At 44.1% G+C, this 21,606-nt stretch overlaps 1 protein-coding gene across 2 annotated transcripts in view; it reads left to right on the plus strand.

Annotated features, from left to right (window-relative positions):
* Positions 1–21,606, plus strand: part of LOC122804250 (rho GTPase-activating protein 11A-like) — a 1,502,515-nt gene that overhangs the window by 1,085,806 nt on the left and 395,103 nt on the right. For both annotated transcript variants that reach the window (XM_044074009.1, XM_044074010.1), the window contains one exon: positions 5,773–5,928. In XM_044074009.1, the coding sequence (XP_043929944.1) occupies positions 5,773–5,928 (156 nt within the window). The remainder of the gene's footprint in view (positions 1–5,772; positions 5,929–21,606) is intronic.

The following is a 21,606-nucleotide window of genomic DNA, read 5'->3' on the forward strand; positions in this document are numbered from 1 at the left end:
GGAAAACAGATAACTGTGTGGTGGTAGTTCCTTTGGTGGTGGGCCTTATTAAAGTAACAAGGTGATCTAGTTGCATACCACTGAAAAAAACTGCTACTAAAGATAGGCATATGTCTGAGTAATGTTTTAAGTAATGCTGTTGAATGTTTTGACTCAGAACTTCTGAAATAGGCAGAAAAAGTGCATGTTATTGGAATCTTGTATTTACCAGCGTCTCCTTACAGACTGTTTACCTGCCTTCTAGTATATAAAAAGCAAGTTCCTTAACAAATCAGATCTTTCACAAATTGTTCTCCCAGGAGTTTTCTAAAACATTAACAAAATCGCAGTGAAGAAAACTGCCACCATGATAGCATTGAATAGAAAGAACTATAAAGCTATTAAGAGAAGTGTCACTGTTAGAAGACTGTAGAAGAGGGAACAGATCAACAAAATATGTTGTAAAATAGACATAAAAGCAACACACGATACCAGAACAGACCAGGATGCATCATACATTAGTGCAAGGAATAAACTAAAAATATCAGCATAAGCAGAAAAAGTTAGAATATAAGCAGATTAATATAAAGTGCAAAATAAACAATTTGTTGATGACTCAAAAACTTTATAGAAAACTGGGAAACAAAGCAAAAGGAGTAGAAATGCCACAAAAAACACTTTTGAAGAATTATTTATGAAGACCCTGTAGAATATACCAAAGATTCTGGATGGATATAAGGAATATTAAGGAGTTCAAATATGCAGGATATAAAATGGGATGAAGTAACTGCCAGAGAAATTGAAACAAAATTAAGAAAAGCTCCTAAATGGAAAACCTCAAGCCCAAATGTAGTACTTAAGTTCTGGCTAAAAGCATTAACATCTTTACACTAAGATTTATCCCTAATTAAGAATTTTGCATGTACATCCCAAACAGACACCAACCCAGTTAACAGTAGGAAAAATGGTACTCCTTAAAAGTGAACCCTGCAAGCCATCCTAAAAACTGTAGACCAATAACTTGCCCTCTGATGTACAAATTATTTACTGAAATTGATGCAGGCAAAGTTTATAGTCATTTAGAAGAAAACTCAATCATGGCAATAGAACAAAAAGGGTGTTACAAAAAGACATATGGAACAAAGGATCATTTGTTGCTAAATAAAGTTATAATAGAGAGTTGTAAAAAGAGGAGTAATATAATTACGGCATGGATAGATCACAGAAAAATATTTTACAGCATCTTGCATCCATGGGTAAAGTGCTTACAGATGTACAAGATGCATCCTACATTGATAAGTTACATTACATTTGCACATTTATAAAGACAAGTGTCGTCCTTATATTGTCTGAGAAATTTTTGACTACTTGCAGTTGTGCCTTCAGTTCCTCATCTGATGAACTGTACAGTTTTAAGTCATCCGTAAAAATAGATCGGAAGTCTTTAAGCAAGGTTGTTTTCTAGGAGACAAATTAACAATCAAGACCTCACTGCTAAGTAAACCGCTTAAAAGGTTAAGAGCAAGACAACAGCGGTGACAATCACTGTGGAATATTCCCCTTTGAAGTTTTAACCCTGGGATAATAATTTGTCCTTTGTCATGGCCTGAACTGAAGGCACAACTGCAGGTAGTTAAAAATTTCTCAGACGATATAAGGATGACACTTGTCTTTATAAATGTGCAAAAGCAACATTTAAAGCAGGAAAGTTACAGTACCAAGAAAATGTACATCTGGGACAGGAATGTGTGTCTAAATGTTTGAGAATTGATGAAAGATCGACAATAAAAACAAATAGGTTCATAGGTGTGTACTAGGCTAATGACCACTAGGGCCTTTTTAAGCCTAGCCATGCATTCCAGATCTCTGACAAGTTCAGGTGTCCTTAATAAGTGTAAGCAGGGATTAGGAGATGAAACACAAGTAGGGGCCTAGGAGATGAACTATTGCAGGCCGCATTTGTCTATTGGAGACATAAGTGCCAAATCAGGTAGGAGTTTCCTGTTCCCCATCCAGTTGTCCAAGTTGCACTTAAATTGGGTTAGGGAGAGAGACTGCTTCACATGGATGGGGAGACTGATAGGGTAGTCTCTGGGATGCATAGCTCTCTCTCCAGCAGTCTTATTTATATCACGGGAAATGTTTAGGTCATTAGAGTAGGTAATTCTGGTGCTGCTTGTTTTGTGGATATGAAGTAGGCCCAGTTGAGTGGGGCCTGTCAGTGCCCTGTATGCCAGGCATAGATCTCCTCTCAACAACCTGTAGGAGACAGAATACAGGGATGATGGGGCTTTGAGGCAGTCTGCACAGAACGTTACTTGTACTCTGTATTCTTTTAGTGAAGAACGCATGGGGGCATTCCAATTGTTGGATATGCATGGTTAGGTATATACCAAAACGGGCACTGTATTCAATGCAAATAAAACTCAGGAATACTTCAGCGGACTATAGCATTGAAAACAGCCTTGACATCTGTGAGTTAAGTCCAAACTATAATTTGCTCTTTCTGTTCTAGCTTACAGTTTTGGTATGATTGGCTGGCCACAAAAAGTATTTGATCGGTTGGACAGAAAAATAAGAAAAATGCTTCACGCTTATCAAATGATTTATAAAAGTCAGTGTATACCAAAATTATATATTTCACGCTGGGAAGGAGGTATGGGCCTCCTCGATATTGATTACATGTGTAGATCTGCAGTTATTGGGCTTCATATATATCTGCTGACCTCATCAGATCCAAACATAGTGAAAGTTTTAAAACATGAGGAGAAGTCTAAGATGACCTCCATGCTTAGTTTAGCAGAAGCATTCCTCTGTCAAGTGGGAATGGAAATCAGACCAGTAGTAGAAAATCAGGCAGCAACTGAATGTGTTAAAAAAACGAGAGAGAGAATATAAGGAGAACCATCACTTGAAAATGAAAGACGTGGGAAAGCTATAAATAAAAATAGAGGTCTCCTGGAACAACCTCATTTTGATCAGGATTTGACACAAGAATGGTTAGGGAGAGGTGAATTGACACCAAAGGATGAAAGGTTAGTAATGGCAGCCCTGGATAAGTGGACACATGTTGGTTTACAGAGTCCATTGAACATGTGAGTGAAGCAGACAAATGTAGAGTCTGTAAAACAAAAACAAAAAAACAAAAAAAGGAAAGGAAACTCGTCATGCACCTTGTTGCTGGGTATGATGCACTGAGTACACTGAATGGCACAGTAATGTGGCAAGACTGTTGCACTGGGGATTGTGCAAACACTATAATATGGAAATAACTGAGAAGTTTTGGAAACTTGAACCGCAAAACTTTATAGATAATAATGAAATGTACATCACATGGGATCACCCACTGTCAACAGTTCAAAAAGTAGATGTGAGAAAACCATATATATTTGTCTATGAAAGAAAGACAAAAGTAACATTGATCATTGAAATTGTTACATTTAGCTGTTAGTCTCGGACGTACAGAGAGACGGTCCTAAAATATCAGGATTAGCAGGCAAAAATAAGAACAGTGTGGAAGAAAGCTACCCAGACAGGTCCAATAGTAGTAATAGGAGCAACTGGGTCTAATTAAAGAGAATCTGTGGTCATATTTAAATATGCTACAGATACATGTAACTACATATGAATTGCAGGAAGAGTCAATTCTGGGCACGATGTGGGTGCTGTGTAGAGCAGTTTTGGCTAACATTAAAGATTAAAGCAATGCTAATTTCATGAGCTTTAATAATTCCCAGACTTAGGAATGGGGAAAGAAGCCCAAAATATATGGAAAATTAAATCAAAAGAAAGCACTTGATTTCGATTTCTGAGATTTTCTATTTTTGCAGTATCTAGGTACATAGATTAACTTAGTTGTCCTGTCTGGAAGAATAGATATTGAATAATAAATGTTTTCATAATCAAACTGTGATGTTTAATGTCTTGCTGCAAGTTTCAGACCTAGAACCTAAGATCTGAATTCCTTTTCTATCTACAATTGCTGCTTGAGGCAGGCTTATTTATACATCATTTAATATTGCTGCCTCACAGTTCGTTTCTCCATTTCTTTGGCCAGCTTTGGTGTCTTCTGTATGGAGTTTGCATTTATTTTATATTTGTTGACCAGGTTTGTCCGACTGGGCTACAAATGCCCATTTTCAGCAGAGGCCCGAGGAGAAAAGCTCCAACAGAAAATTAGAAATTTTACATATTGAATACATATAGAAATACATTCATCAATACACATTATTGCATTACTGTGTCATACATTAAACTCTGGCAAGTGAAATACATATAGAAATACATTCATCAGAGGAATACATTCATAATTATATATTATATACTTAATATATTATATAATATAATAAATTAATATTGCGTGTTTTCCCTTTGACTGCAAGGGTTTTCACCAGTGTGCCCAGTTCCTTCCACATTTCAGAAATATACAGTATGTGAACTGTTCATTTTCTGGATATTTCTTTTTGTATATTCTGAGATGACCGATACCCTGTCCAGGAATTGACTTTCCTGCCTATTGTTTCCTGAGGTGAGTGACCTTGAATTGTATTATGCTGATAATGAAAATTAGATTATTTTATTGGCACTCTCCATAATCCTGCAAATATTCTTTAGCCCGCATGACTCTCTGTGAGGCGAGTCGCCTTCTCCAGGTGAAATCTGCTTTGCAGATTCTAGTAGAAGACTAGAATTTCTATCATAGGGCAGAAAGCTATAAGATGCTCCCCAACTCCTGTGATGTAGTAGCCTATCTCACTGCTTCACATTCGGCAAGAGAAGCCAAAATATGCATAAATGTGTGTCCAAGGTTGAATAAACTTCTGTGCATTGCCATGCCCTGTAAATTGCACTGTTAGACCATGAGTAGTTCAATGGCTTCATCAGAGCCGACTGGAAAACTTGCACTATGACTTCGCTTCCTGTAATAGGACAGCTAGTTGTTAGCAACTTCATCAACCCTTCTCCAAATGTACAACCCTTACAGATGCTGCTTGAACCCAGGCTGCTGGTGATAATAAAATATACCCTGCCCTTATCTAACAGTATATTGATATGTTGAAGAAAGAGAGAGTAAGTAGTCCTTTGTAGCAAATAAGCACTACAGGAGTAATGTTTTCATAATCACTTTACGGACAGTTATTTCATTATGGATTATACACAGCTTTTCTAATTATTGATCCATTTTTACAAGTCCATATGGATTATCAAAATCTCTCTCTCCTTTGGTCTGTTTTTCTCTTTTTCAGATAAACTGCTAAAGAAAGGTTTCCTTTTCCTAATTTATCAAGTTTTGCTCAGTATGTGTTATAAGTGGTACACAACTTGTTCCCGTTGTTGATACATTTTTAGCTGTATTAATCATAAAGAACATTTACCCAGAACTGCTATTGTCTTATCCAATGAAACTGCTTGTTGTAGAAGAACCTGCTTTAGTATAAGTTTGGAGTTAACTTCCTTTTTTTTTTTTTTTTTTTACATTGCTTGATTTTTACTGAAGCTACATGATCAGGTTTGCATGACAAAGTTGGGGCATTCATTCCATTGCTTTTAGCCGTTTTTGCTTGCATGAGCTGTGCTGCCTGAAATTATATTAAAAACATTTCAACTTTGCCCTACTTTTATGCAAGCTAAGAATGCTCAGTTGATGTCTTGCTTTTCTATTTTAACTGCTGCTTTGCCACTGCAAGTATTTTTTTAAATCTTTTTGAAGTATGCCTTCTAGATTTGGTGCAACTATAGAAGTGATTCAAAAATGTAAACTGCCTTTTTAATGTTTCCATTTTTTTCATACAGGGACCCCTTTGATTCTTACACCAAGCACAAAGCGGAAACTGGCTGGTGATTCTACTCAAGGGTTTTCTACTAAGAAACTCCGTTCCCTGAAGCAAAACTTGGCTGTAGAATTATTGCCCAGTACATTTTTTAGTACTGGTTCCACACCTTGCTTAAGTAAGTCTGCTTTTATGATGATTATTATCAGGCAATATTACTAAAGCAGACAAGAATTCCCCTGATAGCAGCTTAAGATGCTCTAATTTGCAGACACACATCTCCACAAGTCCTTTAACAGCATTGTATATGGTCATATGGTAAAGGTATTCTTGCATTTGCAGATAGTCTTGCAGCATGATTAAAAGTACATGTAGTCAAAGCCATTGTGACGTGTCGCAGTGCAAGAGCATGTTGGTCTGTTCAGAAATGGAATAACTTCTGATGCCTGGCATGTCACAATGAAGGTATTTGATGTATTATAATCAGCATCTGATGTTGGAACTTCCAAGTTCAAACTGCTCCTCTTACCCATAATCCTCAATAACTCGCCCAACCTCCTCAGATCTCATTTGCTGCCAGCTTGCCCAGATGTGATTTCCAGGCTCAGATAAGTTTTACATTTTTCCTCTCAGTTTTTTTGTTCTTATTGCTCTCCTTATTCACTTAGTTTTGTGTTTGTGTTTTTCCTCCCCCTTCGTTAGTGGCCTAGTGTACTAGGCTCCTCGCTGGCCCTTTGTTCTCGGGTTTCAGCCCTTTTCACTTCCCTTTAAAAAAAAATAGTTTGCAGTTAGATAAAGTGATAGTTGGAGTTTTTGTACTAGACTAGATATTTTAGGTGTCATAGTCCTTGTAGCCGTTTGAGTAATTCTTGTGTAGTGTGCTGTTTTTTGTACTGGATAAGCCTATTGAATTTTTTAAGAGGCATTCCAAGTGCAAATGAAAGGTTCTGCATTTGGATGCCCACGATTGTTATGCCTGCTGCCTAGGACCAGATCATCTTAACTCACCTTGCAATATTTGTGAGGGATTTAACCCTCGGGCATTGCAGGAGAGAAGAAATATTTTAATAGGATTGTTGCCTGTTACTGCTGTTTTTCCAGGGGCTCAACTCCCCTTTAAGCTTTTTAATGGCTTTAACGCTAAGAAGAAGCACCCAAAGGAGTGGAGATCTTCCTTGGAGCTGCCTGCCAAGGCTCCAAGTTATCGTATCCAACCTCATCGGCTCCTAGGCCTCTGTTGGCTCCACTGGATACAGTCGACATAATGGTTCCAACTGAGCCCTCTGTTTCCACTGTGCCCTTGGATCCTAAGCCTCTGAATTAGAGTAGCCCTCTTTGGATCCGTCGGTCTCCAGCTCCACAGTCTTCAGGGAGATCCTACTTTGCCTGCCAAGATCTTCCAGTGGTTTCCTCTAAGTTCTCTTAAAGCCTTTACCTTGACATGGACAGGATGGTTAGGTCAGTAATCAAGGCCTAGATCCAGATGGGGCTTCTTCCTACTTTGTCCCATTGTGGTTCTGAGCCTGCCCAGCCTGTGACCTTTTTTCCTTCTTTGATCCAGCTTTTGGTTTTGGAGCCCGAGAACAGTTGTCTCCCGAGGGATCATTGGTCTGATCAGAGGGCATTTGCTTCCTGTATGCCGACGGCTGCCTTGACTGCCTCTGCTCCGTGGTCCTCTGATCAGAGTGTGTCTCGGATGTGAGATGTCACAGTCAGGTCTGAGGGGAGGGCCTCTGCTCTGTTGCTCCCGGATCAGTCTCTCCCCCTCAGAGCTTGGGCCCTTGACAGCACAGGTCAGGTCCCATCTCGGAGTTGGGGTTCTGGTGGACTGCTTCCATCTTCCTTAGCAACTTTGACTCCAGAGGAGCTCGGCGGTATCTCTGAGACCCTCGGCTTTTCAGATGGCATTCTCTGTTAGAAGAATGCCAGTCCCTTTGACAGCTGCTCCACCCCTTGCTCCTCCTTTGAATCGAGGTCTTGGATCAACTATTCCTGCTCGGGAGTCAGCCTGTCTTGAAGAACCTCCAGTCTGCTCCCCCGGAGTTGGTCCTTTCCTTTTCCGGCTCTTTTCCTGAGTATTTCATGGAGGACATTCCATGTAGGAGAACGTGCAAAAGGAGACACTTGGACTCCCTTATGGAGTCTCTCACTGAAGATGCAGATTAAGATGAGGGAGAAGGGTTGCCCAAAATGCCACCTGGTGAGGTCTCTTTCTCAGAAATTTTGGAGATTTTGAAGGTAAAGGGCGGCTGCACTTCCAAACCCCCACTCCAAAGGACTCTGCATTCTGGAGGCGTTCGGGATGTGGCTGTCTACATCTTGGGTGGTCCCCCTGGCTGACTCTCTTTGACCTGGTTGGCAGTCGGGCCTGGATGGAGCCAGACGCAATAGGGCCCAGTTCCTAAGCGCCCCAATAAAATACTTTCACCTACTGAGGATCATGCCTTCTGGAGTCAAGGTATTCTTATTGATGCTATGGTGGTGATGGCTGCTGAAAAGAAGGAGCTCGTACAGCAGAGCTCCACTGTCTATCCACCAAACAGGGAGATGATGGACATGTTTAGGAAGTGCACTTTTGCTTCTGTGCCTTTTTCGTTGAGGGCGCTCACTCACTTGGTACACTTTACTCGCATTCAGAGAGACTTGATCAAGGAACACTCCGATTCTCTGGCGAAGTCTATGCCTAAGGGGAGTTTGATAAAATTTCCCCTAACTAGTCACTCTCAATTCTATTGCCAACTCCTCCATGAGGCTTATTTCGCACTCAGCTGAGGGTTCTTCAGGGGCAGCTGGCACCAGCATCACAGTGTGCCATCATGTCTGGATGCAGCTGTGTGATTTCACGGAGCCTTTTAAGGCATCGTTTGCCAATGCCCCCTTTGGTTCCTCGTTCAAACCATCTATTAAGGACATCCTGACCCACTGTGAGCAAGAAGGCAAAACCTTGTCTGCCATAGGAATTATGTTTTCTGTCCCCCAACGAACCTACTCTGAGTCAAAGGGGTGCTAAGAAAACTTGGCTTCACAAAACTCAAGGTTCCTTGCCTGACCAAAGCGGAGAGTTCTCCTCCAGAGGCAGAGGAGGGGCCTATAATGGGAGATGCTGCCTTAGAGGCAGAGGGAGTCTGCAGAACTAGGCCTGCAGGTAATCCTTTCTTGACAAGATTCTGTGTTCCTGAAGAGCTTGCCCGACTGTCCTTTTCTGGAGGCAGTTGGCGGTTGTTTTTCTGTAAACACCTGGGCCCAAACCACATCAATGCTTAGGTAATAAAAATTGTGTTTAGAGATTACTACATTCCCTTTTCCTTCCTCCTCCAGAGGTACTGAAATCGATCTCTGATGTACCACTCAGTCAGCGGGAATTGGCAGCAGCCGAAATCTCCACATTGCTGTAGAAGAGAATCATCCAAGAGGCGCCCTGACCAATCAGAAAGGGTCCGGAACTTGTCCCCGTTACTGGGGAAGGACAATTGTATGTGCTCGGTGGGCTTTAAGGATGCGTATTTTCACATAAAAATAAACAGGCGCTCCAGGAGCCATCTGTGCTTCTAGCTGGGTGGCAGTCATTTCCAATTTTCAGCCCTGCCCTTTGATCTCACCACAGCCCCTGGATGTTTGCCAAGTGCTTGGCAGAAGTCGCAGCTCATCTGTGACTGCAAGGGTTTCGGGTATTACCATATCTGGACAACTGGCTCCTGACTGCCCCCACTCACCATCAACTTTGTCAAGCCAGGAATTATTTATACTAGTCTCATTGTATAGGCATAACTGTAAATGTGGACAAGTCACAACCTATGCTAGGACAGAACCTAGAGTTTATTGGGGTACATCTGAATACTTTTACTCTGCTGCCTTACCCCAGCATCATAGCAACACATTGAAGTCTCAAGTTCAAGCTATTGTACTTTACTCATCACCTTCAGCCAGATAGATTCTGAGAACTCAGGGTTCTATGTCTGCTTTCATTCTGTTGGTCCCACTAGCAAGGTATTATGAGCGCATTCGCCAATAGACGCTTTATGTTCAGTGGTCTATTCTACATTGTCCCCTATCTCCTCCTATCAGGTTAAGAAACATTTGCAGATCCCATTTAAGGTGGTGGATTCAAGCAGATCTGACAATAGGCAGACTTAACTCTTTCCTTGCCCTCAGCCACAGTGACCATGGACGTTTCCCATCTTAGGTAAGGGGGCATTTCCAGGGGAAGATGGTCCAAGGCACATGGACACAGATAGAGACCAGTCAGCATATCAGTGTCTTGGAGATGAGGGCATTTCTTCTGTCGTTGAAAGCCTTTCAGGATGTCCTCCCTCCAGGGAATATTGCTGTTCACACCAGCAATATGACTGTTTGGCACATCAACAAGCAAGTAGGAACCCGTTCGTACCCTCTCTGCAGTGAGGCCATGAGGGTCTGGGAATGGGCAGTCTCTTCACACCACTTTCATTTTTCAACACGTACCTGGGAAATCCAACGTGTTTGTGGACAGGCTCTGCAGGTCTATTCCCATGCCTCATGAGTGGTCCCTCAATCAGTGGTGAATGATATATTCTACAGTTTGGGTTCTCTCTGCTGCAACTTCTTTGCGTCCCCTTACAACATCAAATGCAGCAGTTATTTCTCTATAATTCCCCCTTCAGGGGGCTCCCTGAGGGACGCTGTAGACCACGATTGGCCTTCAGCACTCCTGTATGCCTATCCTCCTTTACCTTTGCTCCTAAGATACCTTCAGAAAGGCAAACGGTTGAAGAGTTCAGTAATCCTCATTGCCCCAATCTGGCCTCATCAGGTGTGGCTCCCCTTCCTCTGGTCTTAATTCAAACATGTTCCTTGGATGCTCAAACCCAAACTAGATGACCCCTTTCACCCAGTTTTAGGATGCTACCGCAATCTCCACACACTGAAGTTGACCTCATGATTTCTCTACATCCTATGATTTTTAAGAGGGCCTAGGTTTTCTTCTCTGGTCAAAGCTGTCCTTCTGGCCTCCCAGAAACAAGTAACTAAGAAGGTTTGCAAGAGGAAGTGAAAGAGATTTTCTGTTTGGGCAATCAATAATAACCTGGACCCTTTTTCAGCTCCAGTGCCCTCTATTATGTCATTTTTAGAATCTTTGAGCAAGATTCTAGTTTTGCTACCATTAAACTGCAGCTGGTGGCTAATCTCTAACTTTCATTCAGGATTTTCATCACATTCTCTTGCTTCTGCTAGCCTATGTAAAGCTTTTTTGAAAGGGATCTTTCTTTCGACACCTCCTATTACAGATCCTACATGCCAGTGGAATCTCACTCTGGTTTTGCAAGCCTTAACCCAGAGTTCCTTTGAGCTGGCTAAGGATTGTGACTTGAAGTTTTTCTGTTGCAATCACGTCAGCAAAATGGGTTTCTGAGTTGCAAGAACTCTCTTCCAAACATCCTTATATCATCTTCCACAAGGATAGGATGTCTCTCCTTACTAATCCTTCTTTCATGCCGAAGGTGGTTACATCTTCCAATATCATCCAGTGTATTCAATTACCAGTGTTCTTTCCTTATTACTCTAACAAGGGAGAATACCTTCTGCATTCCTTGGATGTTCACAGGCAGCTTCAGTTCTACCTCCACAGGACAAGGCACTTCAGGAAGTCGGACTAGTTATTTGTTTCCTTTTCCCCTAATCGTAGAGGTCAGGCTGTTTCCAAAGTAACAATTGCAAAGTGAATCACTAACTGTATTGCCTTCATTTATTAAAAGAATGGTTGGACATTGCCAGGTCCTCTAAAACCTCACTCCACGAGGTCTGTTGCCACATTGGCTGCTTTTTCCTCTAGGATTTCCATAATGACATTTGTGCTACTGCCACTTGGTCTAATTCTCTCACCTTTGTGTCCTACTATAAATTGGATGTTGCGTCCAGGAGCAGGACGTCCTTTGGTTTTTCTGTGCTCCGGCATATGAAAATGTATAGCCGGGGATTCTGACCCATACATGAAGCAGAATGAGTAGGACAACATCAGATTTATTAATTATGTACTTACCACAGCTTTGCATCTGTGTTGTCCTCTATTCATTCTGCTGCACCTTCCTTCCCATCCTTACCCCTCCTTCTTGATATGCTTCTAGAGGATCTAGATAGTCTTTGTTGGAACCTCTGGTTTCATGTTGAGCTCCTGGGTTTCTTCCTTGGCTTTGGGGGTAGCAGGCTCAATCTGAGGAGTTTGGGCAAGGTGTAGAGGATTATGGGTAAGGGGAGGAGTTTGAGCCTGGAAGTTCAATTCTGTGGAAGGTGGCTGAGCCGGATCCGAGGTTTGGATCTGAGACCTATAAGTGAAGCAAAATGAGAAGAGGACAACACATATACAAAGTTGTGGTAAGTACATAACTAATAATTTAGGAGAGTGTATTGCAGAGACAGTTCTGGCTAGAAGTGCTTACTGTTTTTTTTTCTTTACTGTGGGATTATTTACGGATGCTGTGAGAGTCAGTGACTTAGTGCGATGTCTAGCCATTTGGATCTGGGGCCACCAGTGTTTAACATTCTCTTTAGTCTCATTCATCCTGTGAAATATCAGGAGTCAACATATCGACCCATTGACATTAATGCCAACTATGCACATGCAACCACAGCAATACTGACAGGTACTTTGAGATGTGGTACCATCCCCATTCCCTGTACAGAAGGAGCAATCAGAGCTACATGGTAAATGCACAGTGGTTGTCTGTCACTTGAGAGTAGGAGTTGCACTTTGCATGTCTAGTTTTCCACTGTCCTTTCTCTGCTGCTGTGTTTGTTCTTTACAGTCTGTGGGTTTAGTTTGCATCTGGAATTTCTTGTGAGCACACTGTCTACATGTAGCCTGTGTCTTTAGACTAGTTACAGAGATGTCTGGTATTCTGTGGGCTGTGCAGAATTGATGGCTATTGATTTAGCATCCCCAGAGGTGTTCTGGTCCAGTTGCTTAGCTGCATTTGTCTTGGGATAGCTAGAAAGAATCAAAAAGCCAAAGGAATGGGTAGTGGAATATAATTAAGTTGTACAACATAGTTATGATTACTTATCTTCTCACATTACATGCTGTGTGTGTCAACACAGCTTAATAGTATCTCCAGTTGAGCTAGCTTATTGCCTCATTGCATCCATCTACCATATAGTTGTCTTAGAAGGTAGGCCAGGAACCATGCAAAAATTCTGTATTTTACCCCTCATGTTTTAAGGCCCCTCTCATGCTTTAAGACTTTCTAGAAAATGTGCCTGAGCCTAACAGTGCACCACCTAGAATTATTTTTGGAAGAGATTCATTCTGAGTATAGTTGTTGAATTTTGATGTCACTTTCTAGGATGGCTTTTGTTAATTATCTGATCCTCTTATTTTTCTGGCTCCTGTTCTGTGTTTGTCAGGTGTGAAAAAAGTGCATTTTGTCGATAGTTGTTCAAGAGATACTCTTTTCTCTCCATTACGTGTGTCTTTTTAGTTGGTTCTATCATGAATGCTTGGTTTTCTTTAGCCTGACCATCAAGGTTATACACTGATGGATTCTGGTATTGGTGCTGGTGTTTTTTTTCCTTTGGTTTACAATCTGCGCTTAATCATCTCTTTGCCCCACCTCCTGTAAAAAAAATAAATAAAAGTTTTTGCACTCAGGAATGTGCACTGGGAGTTGAGATTTGCTGTCTCATGATTTTCATCCCCCCAAGTTCCGTGATTCATATTTTTGATTGACAGTATGAAAGTATTGTTTATCACTCAATTTTCTTTCCCCCTCCCAAATTCATGAGGCTATGGACCTATCTAATGTTATACGAACAGCACAGGCCTCATGGTCAGCAGATATTCTGATGTTTTTCAAGTTTCACTGTTGCAGTCTTTACATTTGGGTAATCTGCTGGCAGGTTGCCCTCAGTCGCCTGATTAACAAAGTGTTGGGTCCTGCGTCGGTTGCTGTCCCTTCTTACATGACGTCAGGGGTATAAAACATGCAGCCGACGCCATTACATCAGCCTTTCTTGCCGCGAGGTGCCCAAAGGGATATTAGGGATTTTCTTCTTCCTTCTCAACCTAGACCTTTGGCTATACCTCCTGTTCGAGACATCATCGTTTGTTTTTTCAGAATCTAGTATGGCTCCTGATTCTCTGCCTCCAGCTCTTTGTAAGCCTGACCGATATTACAGGGTTCATGACTCCCACAAATTATTTTTCAAACATCCTGTTGCGGATCCTGAAACCATTTCTCAGGGCCCCAAGGGCATTAAGGCTTCTACTGCTAAAAATCCTACCCCTTCTGATAGAGATTCCAGAGCGCTGGATTGACGGGGTAAGAAGGTTTACACTTCTGCAACCTTTGCAATCAGGGCTTTAAACTGTCAATTCCATATGCTAAAATATCAGCAGCATATCATGGGACTGCTTAAACAGAAAATTATGTTGATTTCTGACTGTGTGGAAAATAAAGATTTACAGGATTTATTGCATTCAGCTGAACAAGTTGGAAAATATGACCCTAACCCTGAGTAGCATCTTGCCACCACCCAGAATTGATACCACAGTACAGGGACAAAATGATTGACTTCAACAATTGGCTCAGCTTCTGGTGTCATTCTAAGGGGATCCAGTATTTGTCTGCCTGGGACGACATGATCGACAGACCACGATGCTTTGCCAGAGATGGCCTGAACCTGTTGCCCTTAGGACTCCGGATACTGGCTAAGGCTCTTCCCACCCCTATAGTGCCTTTTTTAGGCAAGGTTTAAATGACAAATTCACGACCGTAACAGGTACAAGCAAGCAAAATCTGAGGGTAATGCTACTCAATGCTAGAAGTCTAAACCTCAAAATGCACTCACTCTGGGCACTCCTTAAAATGGAGAACATTGACATCTGTGCAGTGACAGAGACCTGGTTCAAAGCTCCAGAGAGCACCCCTGCATTACCAGGCTACAATTCATACCACACCTTTTGGCCATCTAACCCAGAAAAAAGCACTAAAGACGGAGGCGTGTCCATATTCATTAAGGATATCCACACCTCCAGGCTAGTTGCACAGCATAATGCATCCGAGATTATCCAAATGCAACTAACTCTGGGCAAGACCGCAATCCAAATTGTAGCTTGCTACAGACCCCCCACCATGCCCCAGGATTCACACTCCTCATTTCTTGATGCACTGGAAAGTATTAGGGTACAACCCAACACCCTAATAATGGGCGATTTCAACTACCCCACCATTAACTGGGAAAACTACTCATGTACCAACTCTTTTACTCAACGTTTTCTAGAATTCATAAATTCCAACACCTTGGCTCAACTTATTTACACCCCCACCAAGGGTAGCAATATCCTAGACCTGGTCATTACCAACATGGGAAACCGGTGATGTTCATCGTGTTTCACTGTTGCAGTCATGACTGTAGGGTTCTCCCCTGCCGGCAGGCAGTCCTCGGTCGGCCAGAATCCCAAAGTCTGGGTCCGGCGTCGGCTGCTCAGCCATGCTCCCTGACGTCAGAGCGCCAGGAGTACAAAGCTGACACCCGACGCCATGTTCTCTAGTCTTTCTTGCCGTGCGGTGATAGCAGTTCGCAAGTGCCGGTCAGCTGACTCCTGACAATTTTTTCTAAACGTACTTCAGTCCGAAGACTTTCTTCTCCTACTCAAAGCTAAGTACGCCGTTGGGGAAACTTTTTTCTTGCTCCAGTCCAATGTCAGAAAAAGTTAATTGTATTTCATGTGGGAAGCAAATACCTCATAAGGATTTTAATTCTTACTGTATTTTTTGCTTAGGCCCTGACCACGACGTAGCTAGTTGTCGGTTTTGTGCTAGATTCAATCAGCGTACGATTAAACGGAGGTACAATTTTGCATTTCATTACTTCGGTAGGCGTTTTAATTACAAAATGTCGTCGGATACGGTTCCGGCTACCGGAGTTCACAAATGACGCAAGGATAAAGACAGGCCTCCGAGGTCCAAATCAGACAATATTGTACAAGCAGAGCCAGCTTCAGGTTCGGCCGTCGTCAGTGAGGTGCTTTTGCAGCCCCTGTCATCGGCCGTTTCTGAACAGATGGCCAAAACGGACTCCCACGAGGAGCCAACTAGGCCTTTGAATATTTCTGTTACAGGACCTTCGGATAATGCTCCTTCGGATGGGTCCGGAGCCGCTGTGCAGGTACCGGCTTCCGAAGGGGTTTTCAGGCCTACTCAGCTTCTAATAAAGGCAAAGACTCCTTCCAAATCAAAGACTGCAGCCCAGGCCTCTTCTGATCTGGCACCCAAGTCTCAGAAACAGTTACTTAAGATGGCGGAGGACTTACTATGATTAGGGGTTCACATCCCCCTCCAGATAAAAGGCCAAGGCAGGAAGTGTATTATGACTCCTCTGATCAGGCTTCTGTTTCTTCAGTTTCTTCTTCTGACCAGGAAAATTCTTTCCCTCCTTATGAGGATTCTGATGCTGAGGAATCCATTCCTTCAGCTTCTCCCCCTGAGGATTTCTCTTTTGGGGAAACTTTGCATGAAATGAGGGAACATTTTCACTGGGAAGGACAGGAGTACTCGGAATCTAAGAAAAGACTAAGGGATTTTCTTCTTCTTCTAACATAGACCCCTGACTATTCCTCCTATTTTGGATATTGTGGATGATGCTTTTTCAGAGGCTAACTTAACTCCTGATTCTTTTACTCCAGCTCCTGTTAAGCCAGACAGATATTATAGGGTTACTGATTCCCACCAGTTTTTATACAAGAATCCTACTGCTGATCCTGAAACCATTTCTCAGGGTCCTAAGGGGGTTAAGGCCACTTCTGCTAACAACCCCATTCCCACTGAGAAGGATTCCAGATCTTTAGAAAGATGGGGCAAAAAAGTGTACACTTCTGCTACTTTATCTATTAGGGCTTTAAACTCAGTTTCATATGCTGAAATATCAGCAATTTCTTCTGTCTGTTTTAAAACAAAAGCTAACTTCCAATGTTAAGTTGTCAATCTCGCCTTCATTCTTGCTTGATGGGTTCGGAGCCGATCCTCGGCTCCGACTCGGCACTAGCTAAGCTCGAGAGTCACTTTTACCAGCTCGAGGCAGCCCCATATCCCATGATGCAAGGCGGTAAGTACCCAGATCTTGTTTGCCGCTTCGCTGATGAGGTCCTCCTTTTACCAGCTCCTGGTAAGTGATTTGCAATTTGCTATTTTAGCCCCTTTTCACAAAAAAACTGTAATTATTAGTTTTAATTTAGTTTTAAACATTTTCTGACAGAAAATTCCCTGTCTCTTCTTATTTTTTTAGTCAAACTTTACCCATCCCCCCCCCCTGTTAGGGTGTGTGTGTGTGTTTCTAGTTATACCTTTTTGGTATATTTAATTTAAATTCTTTGACTGGTGTGTGTGTGTGTGTTGTGTTGCACCATGTCAAAAGAAAGGGTCTCAGGCTTTAAGAAGTGTGACTCGTGCTGTCAGAAGATGTCTCTGACAGACGGTCACACTTCTTGCCTGTATTGCCTGGGGCCTCTTCACCTGCAGGACTCCTGTGCTATCTGTCATTCTTTCAGCCAGAGAGTCCTGCAGGAAAGAAGAAACAAATTAATACTCAGGGGTCTTCTTAAGCCAGAGGGCTCTCCGACTAAGTCGGCTCCATCCAAGACTGCCAAGTCTTCCAAGGCCCAGGCTTCTGTGTCAAAGCCTGCGGCCTCGGCTCCGACTCGTTCTGAGTCGAGATCGGCTCCGTCTGGAGCCGATTCTGGCTTAACTAAGCCTTTGGCACCGATGGCTATCGGTGCCGATTCTGCATCGACCACTTCGGTGTCGGCTCCGATCGGTTCCGACCACCATGTGGCACAGGCATCGGTATCGGCTCCGATCGGCTCCGACACCGTTACTTTTGTGGCTGTATCGGCTCCGGCTGGAGCCCATGCATCGAGACTACCTGTCGGCTCCGATAAGTTGTCGGCTCCGGCAGGTTCTATAGTTTCATCGGTTCCGATGGCTCCTTCGAGGAAGAGGTCGAGGTCTCCTTCCTTGGAGCCGATACTTTCGGCTCGGCTTCACCTCTCCTCTCGAACGGAGCCATCGGAGCCGATCTTCAAGGTCATCCAGGCTTTCTGACCATGACTTAGAGAGTGGTCAGTAGATTACTTAAGTCACAGGCACTGGCCCAAATGTTACATAGTCCGTCTCAACAGACGACTATTGGTCCACACCCCGTTGCAGTTCCTCCTTCAACTCTACCCCAGAGTTTGGAGTTGGAGTCTTCGAATGGTTACTGCTACGGCTGGAGGACAGATACCCCCTTCTGTTCCTTCAGCCTCTACTCTTATCTCCTCTTCGAGACCTTCCTTAGAGGGATTCGGTGGCCGGGCTTCCATGGTCTCCTCCGAGGGGTGAGTGGCATCGGACCCTTGTCCGAGCCCGCTCTTCCCTTGGAGCCTCGGCCTTGGTGAGCTCTGCTCCGACATCTGCCTCGGAGACTTCCCTTCGGTGGTCCCTGGAGTTCCTAGCTCTTGAACGGGTTCTCTCGGACCTGCCTGGGAGGGGAGCATTCGAGGTGATGAAGAGTGTGCTGGCCACTGGTATCAGTCAGCAGTCTGTTCCCTTAGCTCCTCCCTCTATTGTGCCTGTTGACATCTCTGCCACTTCTCTTGCTACAGGACCCAGAGATCCTCCGCCTCAGGTTTCCCCATTGGGAATTTCCCCTCTTCCGAGGATTCTCCTGATGTTTCGGGAGATCCTCCTAGGAAGAGGACTTGTAAGAGGAAACATGTAGACTCCCCTGAGTCTATCACTTCAGATACTGACTTTGATGAGTCAGAGGGATCCCCAAGATCCCCCTCTGAGGATGTCTCCTTTTCAGACATCCTAGAACTCCTTAAACAGAGGGGAAACTGGCCCACCAACAATCCCTCTGAGGATGAGTCAGTATACCTAGAGGCGTTTGGATCTCGGCCCTCCACCTCCTGGGTGTCTCCGCCTTCGACCCCTTATGCAGGTTATTGCCCGAAAGGCGTGGGCAGCTCCTGACTCTGTTGAGCCAGTCCCTAGGAGGCCTTCAAAATTTATCACTGCCCCGTGTGATAAGCAATTCCTCACTAAGGGTGTCCCTGCTGATGCCATGGTGGTGGCGGCTGCCACCAAAAAGGAACTTGCAGATCCTTCCGTGCCGTCCATCCTCCTAATAAGGACTCTAGGACCATGGATAGATGCAGTGGCGGATGTTTTCCTCAGCGACCTTTGCTATGCGTTCGCTGAATTACCTATGTCACTTCACCAGACTCCAAAGGGATATCCTTAAGGAGCTAGGTGATGTTGTTCAGGATCCTACAGCTGCAGGAGCTCAGGAAAAAATTGCCAGCTAGGAACCCTTAATTCCATTGCAAACTCCTCCATGCGGCTAATATCATATGCTGCTGATGGAGCCAGTAGCCGCAGGTACAGGTGTGGCTCTTAGACGCCAAGCCTGGATGCGGCTATGTGACTTTGCAGATCCCTTCAAGGCGTCCTTCACAAATTCTCCCTTTGGGTCAGCTTTGTTTGGCCCTCAAGTGAAGGAAACTTTGACCAGGTGTGAGCAGGACGGCAAGACTCTTTCTGCCGTAGGAGTCCGTTTTCCACCCTTCTAGACCTTACCCCAAAGGACAGAAAGGTGGCAAAATGTGGTTCCGCAAATCCCAAGGAGTCACGCCGGATTCACGTGGTCAGTTTACCCCTAGAGGCAGAGGGGGTAACAACAATAGACGCCGCTCTAGGGGCAGAGGGGGTCCAAAAAACCAGGGAAACAGAGAGCCTCTCTCTGACAAGCCCTTTCAGCATCCCTGAGATGTTGCCCGACTGTCCCTCCTTGGAGGCAGTCGGGGGGAGATTATCACTGTACCCAGAAGCCTGGCATTCCCTCACTCAAGACAGATGGGTACAGTCGATCATATCCAAGGGTTACATAATTCCTTTCGAGGAAAGTCCTTTCCCTTCAAATTCCCTTCCAGATGTACCACCCGGTCTAAGGGAAATTGCAGAGTTAGAAGTCTCAAAACTACTGCAAAAAAGAGCCATCCAGCCAGTTACAACAGACCATTCAGAGCCGGAATCTACTCAAGGTTCTTTTTGGTCCCCAAAAAGACGGGAGACTGGAGACCAATATTGGATCTCAGCAGACTCAACAAGTCTGTGAGGAAGACAAGATTACAAATGGTCACTCTTCAGTCAATTCTGCCCTTCTTACAGAAGGACAACTGGATGTGCTCAATAGATCTTCAGGATGCGTGCTATCACATCAAAATTCACAGACGCTCCAGGAGATTTCTCCGCTTTCGGCTGGGGTCCAGTCATTTCCAGTTCAGAGCCCTGCCCTTTGGTCTCACTACAGCCCCCAGAGTGTTCACCAAATGTATGGCAGTGGTCACGGCTCACCTGAGACGTCAAGGATTCCAGGTGTTTCCGTATCTCGACGACTGGCTCCTTTCAGCCACCACCAGGCATCAGCTTATTCAAGCCAGGATTACACAATAAAGCTTTGTACTCTTTTGGGCATCTCGATAAACTTGAAAGTCATCCTTATCGCCCTGCCAGTCTATTACTTTCATAGGCGTAAACTTAAACACTGTTCGGATGTCAGCTACCCTTACAGATCAAAGAGTTTCAGACATTCAAAGTCATGTCAGGAACATTCTAGCCAACAAGAAAGTACAGGCCAGAATGGTTTTAAAGGTATTAGGCCTCATGGCTGCGGCCATTACTCTTCTTCCCCTGGCTCGCTTCTACATGCGCCTTCTTCAGTGGATGCTGTTCACACAGTGGTCGTACCAACAACTTCCAATGCGTCACCAGATTCTGGTGACACAGACTTGCAAAGATCACCTTGCTTGGTGGATCACATCTCCTCAGATTCACCAAGGCAGGCACTTTGTACCCCATCCCGATAGCCACTGTCACCACGGATGCCTCCTGATCGGGTGGGGGTCATTATCAGGGCAGGATGGTTCATGGGGCGTGGCAGTCGTTCGAGTACCACCTGCACATAAATGTCCTGGAGATGAGGCGGTGCTTTTAACGTTGCAAGCCCTCACCGTCTTTCTTCCCGTAGGGTCAATTGCAGTCCACACAGACAACATGTCTGTAGTTTGGTATATCAACAAACAGGGCGGAACCAAGTCCTACCCTTGTGTCGAGCGCCCAGACTATGGCAATGGGCGATCTCCTCTCATCGGTTTCTGGTAGCAACGCATATCCCTGGGAAAACCAACATTGTAGCGGACAGATTGAGCAGAGCTATTCTCATGCCTCACGAGTGGTCTCTCAAGCAATCTATAGCGGAAGAGATTTTTCTGGAATGGGGTCGTCCATGTTGCGATCTTTTGCTACTCCCAAAACAGCAAATGCCCAGACTTCTTCTCTCTCTTCCCTCTTCCAGGCCATCCCCCCAGAGATGCTCTGACCCAGGATTGGCCCCAGGGACTTCTTTATGCCTTCCCTCCATTTCCTCTGATCCCTCAAGTTATCCAGAAAGCTACCGTTTTGAGAGCCAAATTGATTCTCATTGCCCCTTACTGGCCTCGACAAGTTTGGTTCCCGTTCCTCCATCGTCACCTTTTGGTGCAGCCGTGGCATCTGGACCCAGTGCCAGATCTTCTGACTCACCAATCCGGTCAGCTGCACCGGTCTATTCCCTCTCTCAACCTCACAGCATGGTTGCTCCACTTCCTTCCTTAGCCAGGCTTCCTTTGATCTCTAACCCAGTTAGAGACATCATAGTAGCTTCTTTAAAATCCTCTACCAGGAGGATTTACGTAAGCAAATGGAAACGTTTCTCTTATTGGGCTAAGGCCAAGAGTATTGATCCTTTCACTGCCCCTGTTCAGGCAGTCCTGGACTTCTTAGCAGAGATTTTTCATGCAGGCTCC

Source organism: Protopterus annectens, chromosome 6.part0 (genome assembly GCF_019279795.1).
Source record: "Protopterus annectens isolate FY-2018-M chromosome 6.part0, PAN1.0, whole genome shotgun sequence".
Classification (NCBI taxonomy): domain Eukaryota; kingdom Metazoa; phylum Chordata; order Ceratodontiformes; family Protopteridae; genus Protopterus; species Protopterus annectens.